General features: G+C 40.3%; 1 protein-coding gene across 2 annotated transcripts; it reads left to right on the plus strand.

Moving 5' to 3' along the window:
* On the plus strand, window positions 1-4512 carry RAMAC (RNA guanine-7 methyltransferase activating subunit; the record flags this gene model as incomplete). 2 transcript variants are annotated; one of them, XM_084268030.1, is made up of 3 exons in its annotated part: window positions 1-22; window positions 1737-1911; window positions 3300-4512. In XM_084268030.1, 2 exons carry the CDS (start codon window positions 1745-1747, stop codon window positions 3478-3480), a joined length of 348 nt encoding a protein of 115 aa, XP_084124156.1. In that variant the 3' UTR covers window positions 3481-4512. The 2 variants fall into 2 exon arrangements, with proteins under 2 accessions (XP_084124156.1, XP_084124155.1); XM_084268029.1 differs by lacking the exon at window positions 1-22 and having other exon boundaries at window positions 1727-1911.
* Window positions 4513-11357: the final 6845 nt, after the last annotated feature.

Here is an 11357-nt window from a genome sequence, read left to right on the forward strand (position 1 = left end):
CGGCGGCGGCTGGCGGTGGAGGGTGAGGAGAGCGGCGGGGGGAGGCTGTGGGGGAGGAAGGTGGTGGGAAGCCGAGGCCCGCTGCACCCCTCAGTTTTTACCGCGGCGGGCTCCTGTCGGAGCCGTCAAAGCTGCAGCGGGGCCTCGCTGGCTGTGAGGGGACTGGGCCGCGGCCGGAGCCGCCGCGAGCGGAGGAGGCCACCGCGTTGTTCAAGGCAGCGTTTTGTTTGGCTTTAGGCGGAGGAAGGTGACGGGTCTCCCCTGTTACCGGTCCCCGCAGGATTAATACTGGTACCAAAATTGTCAGTCGTGGGGAGAGCGGCTCCCAGTGCTCCCTGAAGGAGGCTGTAGTGGTATGCGGTGGGTCCCCAGGGCTGTGTTACACCCTCCTGCCCCGACCGAGGTAGACCCTGAGGAGCAAAGTTCCCAGGAGATAGCTCATAGTAAAAACTAATGAGGTTAGTGCGCTGCAAAAAAGCAGGATGAAGTCACTGGGCATCCTGCAGAAATAACTCCTACACGTTCACAAAGATTTGCTGTGCGTCATTAGGGGGAAGGCTGCAGATGGGCTCTGGAGATCACCCAGCAGTGAGCTTCCAGAAGCTGACGAAAGGGGAGTTCAGTCTGTGGAAAGAGTACTGTGCTGTATCCCCCATAAACATCCCACTAGCACTAGTATCAAGCTGCTCAGGGGTACAGTGGAGAGAATTGGGTTTGGTCATTTGGTATTTTAGCTCACAGGGTCCAGAAGAAACCTTTCTCTTCCTTCCTTACCTCCAGTTTGCAAGGCGAATATTGGTTCTGCCCACAAATCTTCAGGACACGGTAGAAGAGCTTAATCTAGAAGTCCAGAGGCACAGATATTTAATGACCTAAACTACCCAGGGCTTGTTGTAATAGTAGGTGTAGAGCTTTTCTCAGCATCTGGTAGGAGGAGCAGACTTTTACTGATGGACAGTACTTGATAGCACCAATGTCTGAAGGCCAAATGCACATAAATATAGCCAGGTAATTAAGGAAACTAAGGTCTTTAACAGAAATCTCATGTGAGAGGTGTATTATGAGGTAATTTAACATCCTCTTAGGTGCTGTCCTTTCTCCGAATCAAGTTATTAACACATACATTATTATGAATAAATCTGATAATTTTGCTTTGCTGGCTCTGTGTACCTGTAGGGGTTTATATGATAATCTGCCTTAGCCAACTTTTCAAGTTGATTGTAGTAATGTTTTTCCTGTCAGAAATGTATTAGGAGTAGGTTGGGAGTGCATTCTGGAAAAACGTTTGTTTCTATCACTGATGCTCAGAGATGTCCCATATCTTTCTACCATAACTCATCTCACCTAATCTAGGCCTATCAAAATTGATTCAAAGATGCTGTTGTATAATGGCTGACTATATTAGCTATTAATGAGAGTTGAGCTTGTTCTGTGGGGATGGAGTCCCCTGAAACCACTCTCAGTGTTCAGACAGATCAGTGTCCACATGTCAAGTACAGATGACCGAAGACTGCATATGGAATTGGAATTACTTTCCATCAGAGATCACCTCTTTAGGAGAGTTATTTACAGTCTCACACTGTCAAGACTTAAGAGTGGGTCATCTGTGCTGTCTGCCTGAAACTTAACTGCTATGTTAATGTAACTATTCATTGTCCTTCATTTCCCTAAGTGGATTTCGTTAGCTATTAGAATAAATCTTCCTAAAGCCACTTCTGTTGTGTTCATGTTTCAAGTTTTCAGAATGACTTCCGTGGTTGACATACCTGTGAATTATGAAGAGATGTTTGCTCATCGGTTCACATCAGATGATAAAGAATACCAAGAATATCTGAAACGCCCTTCAGATCCTCCTCCTATAGTTGAAGAATGGAGAAATAGATCTGGTGGCAACCAGAGAAACAGAGATAGGTACTGATTTCATTTTTTTTTCTCTCCAACCTTGGTAGTTTCACAATGTCCTGGTTTCAGTCAGGATGGAGTTAACTTCTTTTGTAGCAGCGGATGGAATGCTGTGTTTGAGAGTTAAAATGGGAGCAGTGCTGAGAACACCCTGATGTTTTCAGTTGCTGTCAGACAGTCAAGGACTTTCTCAGCTCTTCATATTTCTCTATTCATGAGAAAGGAGGGGCGAAGCCAGGACAGGTGACCCAGGCTGGCCAAAGAGAGTATTCCATGCCAATTACATCCTGCTCAGTATAAAGGGGGGCTGATGGGAAGAGGAGCAGGGGCAGCTCCAGGACGCGTGGTTTTTGGGGGATGGTCGGGTTCCAGAATGGGTCTGGGTGGCACGGCCTGAGCTGTGGGTTCAGTGAGAACCTGCGTTGTGTATCAACAGTTTCATATATTTTTTTGCTCTAAAGTCCTGTTAGCATTGTTATATTTTATCTTTCTGCTATTTTAGTAAACTATCCTTATCCCAACCCATGGGTTTTTGGTTTCTTGGTTTTGGGGTTGTTATTTGCCCCTTCCTTTCCCCTTCCCTTGCCTCACACCCCGCCGCCTTCTCCCCCTGCTCTTTTCCTTTAAAGAGCAGGCAGCTGTGTGGATCTCAGCTGGGGTAAAACCACCACACACAAATACAGTTAAATGATGATTTATTTCAAAATAATGACAGGAATTTGTTCTGTTAATAGAAGTATCTTCTTGCTACTTCCCAGGTTTAATAGAAATAATCTTTGCTGAAAAGTAATGAGGTTTTTACATTTTCTCTGTGTTCATAATTAAAGTTCTTGAATTGCCTGGCTGAAAAGCCAAAATTTAGACTCAATAATGGCTAAGTACAACTGGTGAGATGCAGTCTCTTGAGTGTGGGACTCAACAAGAGGCCATGAAGCAGTGGTTCATGTTTCAGGGAATATGCAAATTCCAGGACTCTATGCTGTCAAGTAGCTAAACTGTACTTAAGCCTGCTTTTCCACAGCTTTCAACTGTGAAGCTACTAGGTTGAACCTTCAATACAGCTTTGGATGTATCCTCCAGTTTTTGCTTAGTTATATGGTCTGTTTGAGTCTCTATTCATCCAGCACTTCACTTAATGCCTGAGAATGCTTTATGTTAGGGAACAGACTGACCTCCCATCAGCTAGCAAATCGTGTAGTATTAAGAAATTAAGAAATCATCTCAGATGTCTGTAGATGTATTTTCATCAGTTTGTTATAAAAATGGTTAAGCAATTGGGTGCATAAATAGTTACATAACAGTTTTTATGAAAACTGTAAAATGTAAGAGCTCATTATCATTCATCTTTTTAAAACCTCACAGTTTGTACGAATCTTTGATGCGTCTTTTCATTGCAGGTTTCAAGATGGCAGATATTTTAGAGGGGACAGATACAACTGGCAAGGTGACTACAGATCTAATCAGAGGCCAGAAAGAAGTTGGTCTAATAACTACCAGCAGAACAGACAAGGATATTTCTACTCTTCCCACTATGGACAATATGGCTACAACCAAGGGCCTCGTTACTATTCCTACTGATGATAATTGTGGTTTCAAAGTCCAGTAATGCTGTGTGATAAATTCAGTTAGACTTCAGTTTTCTTATTTTGCCACAGTTTTATAGATAACTGGAGAGACAGTATTACACTCCATTGCTGTTTATCTGTAGTGTGAATTAAAAAAGGGAATCCCTTTTTCTGAATAATAAGAGCCTATTATACAGAGTCTGTAGATCTTAGATTAAATTTCTGTCTTATATTCTGAGTACAAACTAGTACAATTCTTCCATCGTGGAGGTTTTCTCTCTGTTACACTTCAGAAAACACAACTGGTCAGGGGAAGATCGCTGTGGTTTGTGTGCAGCCTGCAGCAGTGGCACATAGCCACTGATCATTCTTTCTGAAAGTGACATACTGTGTCTTTCTCTGGAACAAATTTCTTAGTTTGGCTTTTGATTGATAGTGAGAAAATCTCAGTTTGGTTTGAATTTCAGATGTCTGAAACTGAGTCGAGAGATGCTACTACAGAAATACTTTATGGGTCAACATAGTATCTGTGTCTCAACGGCTTCAATGTATTTGCAGTATTTCTCTTAAAACATGGCCTAAAAGTCAGAATAAAACTTAAGTAGTTTAGATATAGATCTTCTTACTGTAACAGTTCAGTGATACACAAGTTCTACCTGAGAAGTGGTATCAGCCTTAGAGTATATTCTATCATTTTCAAGTACATTTGATAATCTGGAATTCCCCTTTCAGTAAAGCTGTAAAGTTTTGATGATACCTGTAACTAGTTTGTGTGAAATACTTTGTGCATGTTACAGAAGAAAGGAACCATAATCTGTATTGTTCTGTACTTTCTTTTTGCATGAGAAAATAGCGTAAACAATGTGTTAGTTCTTAGAATTTAAATTCTGGGTTTTTTTTTTTTCAAATTCACACAATAAAAATACAGCTCACGTGTAAAGAGGCTTCTGAGTATTTCTGAAATCTACTTTTGAATCATTCAGACTTGCACCATTCTTGTCCAGGCTGACAGCTGCACAAGCAGCAGGACTAACAGATAAGCGTTAATACTGGACAGCTGTTGGTTTAAGTTGGAAGAATGGCCTACATCAAGAGGTTGAGACACATTGTGATTAATTAGAAGTCTGGAGTGTTAATCCACTGTCTTACATTCTACTATAATAGGGTCAAAGTTCTCTATTTCACCATTTACATGATAAGCCAATTTGTATCAGGAGAGCAGTGCATTGCTTTGTACTTGACATTTTCTTCAGCTGTTGTACAGAAACATGGAGCCTTATCCATGCTGACTGTTGTAAAAGTCATGACATTATGAGATAAGGAGCACAAATTACTGCATCTTGATTTAAAACCCAAAGAATATAGAAGTCAAAAGTACAGCCTTCAGCTCATAATACACTTTTGAGAGCTAAAGAGTATGCTTACTGTTGATCGTAGAAATATACACCGTATGCACATTTTACGTAGTCTGTGTGATAAAAACCTTGACATATGTCTACCTACCTGCTATGTATTTGTTTCTGCTTTTCATACAATATTGCTAGCTATGATACAAGTTTTTTATCCTACTCCCCACAGTATTTGCCCTGAATTCAGTTGTTTAACCTTAGAAATCTTTTACTGAGAGGTTTGGTTTTCCTTAAGGAGTTCTACTGGATGAAATGCAGCCTTTTTAACCTTCATTAATATTGAGGAGCTGTTACACCTGGGAATATAATATCATGCAAAGTCCTTATCCATGAACCACACAGAGCCTTCTAGTTGGTACAGTGAAATTCCCTTTCTATGCAGAATCACAAACAAAGTAGCAAATATCCCAAACTCTGCCCACCAGGAAGGGAGTGCATCTCTCTGCAAAGAGCCTGATGACGCTGCCAGCTATGCCACGGAAGTCAGGCTCTGCCAGGATGTTCTTCTTCCTTACCATCTGGAGTAGCATCTCAGGTTGAAATAAAACCTGGCAAAAGGAACGGATTCTGCCTCATCTATTGCCTTTCCTCAAGCCCAATAATTATTTTTAGTGTCTTTCAGCTAGTGAAAGACAACAACACTGACCAAGCTGAGCAGCAGATAGATGAGGCCATGACCTGGAATCACACATTTCATGATCTCCACTCAGTTTCTTGACCCTGAGAGGGGGAAAGACACAGGCCAGTGCAGCTTCCCAGGTTCTGTCTACACTCTTGACTCCACCTACCTCAGCCCTGGAGCTCTCAATGTAACTTTAAGGATCTATACAATTTACAAACCTTTCCTTGCAACAATTATGGCAAGAATATGTTTGGGGTTTTTTTTTGGGGGTGGAGGGAATACGTTTCTAAATAATTGTACATCCTGCACTGGACAGAAAGATAAAAAGAATTCAATATATAGTACCTCCAGCAGTTTCCACTTGGATTAATTAGTATTTATGACAAAGAGGCTTATTGCTTCTGTCAAGCTAAATAAACCCAGTAAGCATTGCTTACAATTACGGTTTGTGTGTTAGAGATGACAGAACCGAAGCTGAGTGACTTTAGCATTTGCAACTTCAAACACTACAGAAATTGTTTGCTTTAACTATGCTGGAGATTGCAGGGTAAACATTAAAATTCAGCGTCTGGAATCTGACTCTTCCATCTGACATTTGCTCAGACATCATTATTATCATGAATAAAAGGAAAGATAAATGTTATGTATTAAAAAAATTACTGTCACTTTACTAAGAGTTTGAATGACCCAAGAAGTTCTACATACAGCTCTTGGAGCAGTTCTAAATCCTGAGCATATACAGAATTTAGTATGGACTTTTAATTGATACTGAAGAATTATCATGCTAAAATACAGGTGCTGTGGCCAACAACTGAGAAAACTCAGGAACTTTTATAGGATTTCTTATATAGCATTTTAAAAAATGCTAAAGGCTTTCAAATCACAGCTAAGCCACTAGAGATTTGAAGGCAAAAGAAAGTGCATAGAAAAAAATTAGTGTGATTTGTGAGATACAATTTTACAAGTGTTCACTGCTATTCAACCTCTATTTTATCCTAACTCTGCAGCTGGGAATAGCAACGTGCAGACATGATTTGAAAGGTTAGTTAGAAGCTGAACGACTTTCAAGAGGCCCTCGAGTAGAGATTTCAGACAGGGAAGGCAAGTGTCATTTCTGATATGCATATAATCAACATTCAACTTCTTGAACAAAAATATATTTAATCTCCTACTGCATAAATGTATTTGAATAAATTTAAATTTGAACTATTAATTTGGTAATAAATATTCTGCTTAACCCAGAAACACGTTCACATTTGCTTCTTTGCATACTGAGATGTTGGAAGGAATATTCTTGTCGTAACATATTTAAGCTAAGCTCTTGCCTGCCACCACCCCTACTCCTTAGGGGAAAAAAATCATCTCTGAATTACACAACTCGCTGAATTTTGTTAGCTGATCCAGCTTCTGCAGTTACACCTTCACTGACACCCACAAAAAAAAAGGGGATAGGAACATGGAGCAAGGAGGAAGGGAAGCCAGGATCGCTCCTTACAGCAGCTATGGACTGTCTTAGGAGCAGCTTAACAAAATGACACCTCCCTTGCCTTTCACATGTTAGTCTGGACAAATGACTGTCTCTGTCCCCTTGTCCCTGTATGTTAGAATCGAGCTGTAGAACTGCTTCAATTATGCACAGCGCTGGCATTCTAATGACCAGAAGCTGAGCAAGATTACAGGGTGGATCAGGTTTCCCTAAAAGTACCTAGGAGATAGATACACAGCCCGATTCAAGACACACATGGTTAAATCTAGAGATCAGAACAGAGCCCCATGGCTCCAGCACTGCCACCAGAATAGATGGCAATCATATGGTCATGGTGCACAATGATCTTGCCTCTCAAGAGGCTTATTTTTGCATTAGGCCCTGCAGGCTGGAATTCATTTTTGCGTTTACCATGGCCCCTATTTTTCTTCAGTAAAGCACAGACTGTATTTAGTGGTTGTCAGTCCTCATTTGCTTACGTGAAACTGATGACAAAGAGTTAATCTCTATACACCTTGCCCCCTGACTTTTTAAGTACTCTGTCCTGTTAAAATGCAAACTTATTACAAGAGATGGTAGAAGTTGGTAATAACCTTGTTTTCTTCTAAACACACAACAGGATAAATCATCTCCTCATCCCTGATGGTAACCCTGTTTGTTACTTAGGACTAGTAGGAATACAAATCAATGCTGTCTTTTTCCAAACAGAGATGGTAACACTTCAGCAGCTGGAGAGTTTTTTCTACAATATGTGCTGCTGCCTTTGAGGTTTTTTTGGTTTGTTTGGGGTTTTTTTCATATTGTGTAATTCAAACCTTACTTCACTAATAAAAGATCTATTGATGACAAGTATCAAAGCTGCTTCTGGTCACTGTGTGAAGAAAAGTATTGATCTATTCAAAAGATGAGTTAAAGTTAAGAAAATAATTTAGTTATTTGTTACAGAACTACAAAAAGGCCCAACCTTATCCATGAAAAAATAAATCTTCAAGGATTGAAGCAGCACCTTCAAACTGAAACATGTTATATGTTATATATGTTAAAAGAATGATTAATACACCAAGTGTTTTCAATGCTCTTGTTCAGCGTGAGGAAAAATCATTTGGTATTTATATACCCACATGAGGTAAATACTTAAGATTGCAATTTGTACTGTTGAGATGAGATAAAAGTTCAAAACACAAGCATACTGTAAAATGCTTCACATAGCTTTTGGCCACCATGTTCCAAGTTTACCATAAGCAGAGCTGATCAGAAAGCAGATTCTCTTCATCCAAAATTATGTCTGAAGTTTGTTTCTGAAGAAATACTTGAAACAACACATTTTGTATTGAAAAGACACTCAAGAAAAAGAAAGTAACAGTAATAACTGCCAAGTACAACCAGCCCAAAATGACAACAAACTCTTTACACAATAAAAGAATTATCTTTCCACAGCAAAGGCTTGGCTTTTAAGTTCTACCCTTCCATAGTCATAAAGTCATCTTGATTTATGAATGCTAGCATGACCTAAGACAAACCACATTTAAGAATAGTGCTTCACTTGTTTTAATGGTACAAGTATTTAAATGCAGTCTGAGAATCCTCTGGAGTTCAGATCAGTTTAGTGCAAGAGCTCTGTGTGGACACGTGTTCACCTCAGATCAAGCTCAAATTACTCATTTATAAGCCACACACGAAACGCCTGCATGAAGTGAGCTGATGGAGCATCAAGCATGAGGCACACACACTTCTTTAAACTCCAGCTACAGCTAACCTGCTGTAAGAACGTAAAGGAGCTTTACCTTAAAGTGCCAACATGAGCAAAGCCTATTTCTCCAACCCTGCAGCTCAGAGGGTACTTCCATCAGCCAAATCACATTTTTTGTTGTTCTAAGGGAAGACAGGAGTGGGAGGGTACACTGTACAGCTGAGGCAGCGATGGGAAGAAGCATGACTGAGCTAAAGGAACCATTGTTTCATGGCCATTTCCTCATGTATCCTGAACCCTGTGGGGGAAAGTAAGTACGGAGATTTGGTTGTTGGTTATTAAGTGACTTTACTGCCATGCCACAGCCTGGGAGAGGGAAGAGACATTCCTTCCTCCCCCACAGACTCCAGGGACCTCCCCGGCATTAAACAAGCCAGCCGAACATGGAGCTAGGAGTCTGGAAGCAGTTAAGCAGCTGACTCATTGCACTGGCAGAGTTTAAGTCCTTAAGCAAGGTGGACAAATGCAGGGAATGGTAAACAAATAGCTATTGATCACATATCCTGCAGTCTGGGTAAATCTGATTGAAGAACCTCTTCAGGATTTTAGGTTTTAGAGACAAAAAAGACATACTGCTAGGTAACAAAAGATCAGCCTAACCTTACTTCCCTCTAACCCTGAATTAGACATGTTCTTACTACTGGCCTAAAAATGGTTTGGTTTGCTTTGGTTTTTTGAATCCAATACTGTTTTTGCTCTCTCCTTCCTATCACTATGCTGGTACCAACCTATTTATTTCAGATATATCTGGTACATAACTGGCAAGTTCTGATACAACTGGTAAGTTCCTCATATTCCTGAGCACTCCTGAAGACAAGGCCTTTAAAGCTACATTAAAATTCTAAAAAGACAACTTTGCCACAATGCCAGTCATTCTACCCAAATTATAAACCAAGTTAAAAGGAAAGGATGTTTACAAAGATAGAACCAGACACACGTGTTAATTCCCAGCTCAACTACAAACCACTTTTAATGCTTTTGTGTCTCAACTTCCACCACATAAACCAGTGGTAAGTCTGCCCTGTTTCGCTCTTCTGAGCTCTATATTGTGGTTACAAAATCTCTGGGGCAGGGGCTATTCCACTGAGAGCACAGGTACGGCGCGTAACAATCCCAGCTGGGGTCTGTGTGCCCCAACAAAATGCATTAGAAACTTTCTGGTGAGGGAATCATTTGCTGATTTTTTAGTTTTCTTTTTTAACTAAAATCAAACACATTATAAATATGTGAAGGCAGTGACTTGATTTAAACACTGCCATTACGCCTCTCTGTAGTTATATAGCATAGTATTTAGAGGAGCACAGCTGGGATTCTCAAAGCTAGACCTGCACTAAACAAGAAGTGATTCTAGTTCTACAGGTGTAGTAGGCAAGCCCTTCAGAAATATAAGTAGCATAAAGACACCCTCATTGGAGCTACAAGGTATGGGTAGTCTAATTTGATAGTTAACATCAAATTAAAGAGAGGTGAATTAAAAACAAAGGGGCAATCTATGCAAACTAGATCCCACATCAATAAAACTCGTGACGGTTACTGCATTGAACGTACTATTCGTTTATACATAATTGATTTAAAAAACATTCATGCACACACCATGTAATCATGGCAAGAGTAAGTAAAATTCCAGCCTTGTGTAAGTGCTATAGTAAGTGCTTGATTATTTTTTTTTTAAATCAAATAGATGCAAAAATTCTAATGCAAACATATACATCATTAAGCAACTGAGTTCCAGAGACATTAAAGTTGTTGTTTGGATCTACAGGAAAAGAGGAGGAAAGAAAAGAGAGAGGTAAGGGGAGTGGACGAGTCAGCTAAGATGAAAGAGGAAACGTACCAGTGCAGGAAAAGGAAAGAGAAGACTGACAGAGCAGCCATTGCAAAAAATGTGTCCTATTGGAAATAAAGTCTTCTTCTAGAAGAGTCTATGGAGAGGTCAGATTGTCCTTAGTAGCTGAGAAAACAAAATCGTCTGACTAAAGGTAAAATACAAATCTATTTAAAAGCTGTTTATGATTGATGAGAACTGGAAGACAAAGATGGCATTGCAGTCCCTTGGCAAGAAGATGCCTCCAGATGGCATCTATTTCTCATTAATGCTCTGGGGGAGGATCCTAGACATCCCAGCAAGTCCCGTCGTGACTTTGGATTCAAATCTGTCCACAAACTCAGCTGCTCTCTGGCTCAACTCCACTTTTGCTGCACATGCATATGGCACGCAGCAGTGCTACAGGACATCGGCTGATGAATGAAACTGTTAATTTATGTCTCTTTATATCACACCTCCTATACTCTGTTTTAAAAGGCTGTCTGTTACCATGCCACCCAAGACCGGACTCAGAAAACCTTCATAGACTCTTCACATTTTTAGCTACTAGGATGGAAGGATTACTAGAAAACACCGAACACTAACATAAAAGAAGACAGGAACTCTTCAGTGAACATCAGCTTATATTTGGCTACTTGTCCCTCCCAAAGTGAGCATCAAGGTGACCGAAACATCAACCCTGAATTAAGACCATATCAAATAGCTGCATCTTGGTTTCATTTGGCAGCATCAGAGCAGAGTTTTTATATAGTCTCTAAATGGAAAAATCTTTACTCCCTGTCCATCACCAGCCTCTTT

Source organism: Gallinula chloropus (genome assembly GCF_964237585.1).
Source record: "Gallinula chloropus genome assembly, chromosome: 9".
NCBI lineage: Eukaryota > Metazoa > Chordata > Aves > Gruiformes > Rallidae > Gallinula > Gallinula chloropus.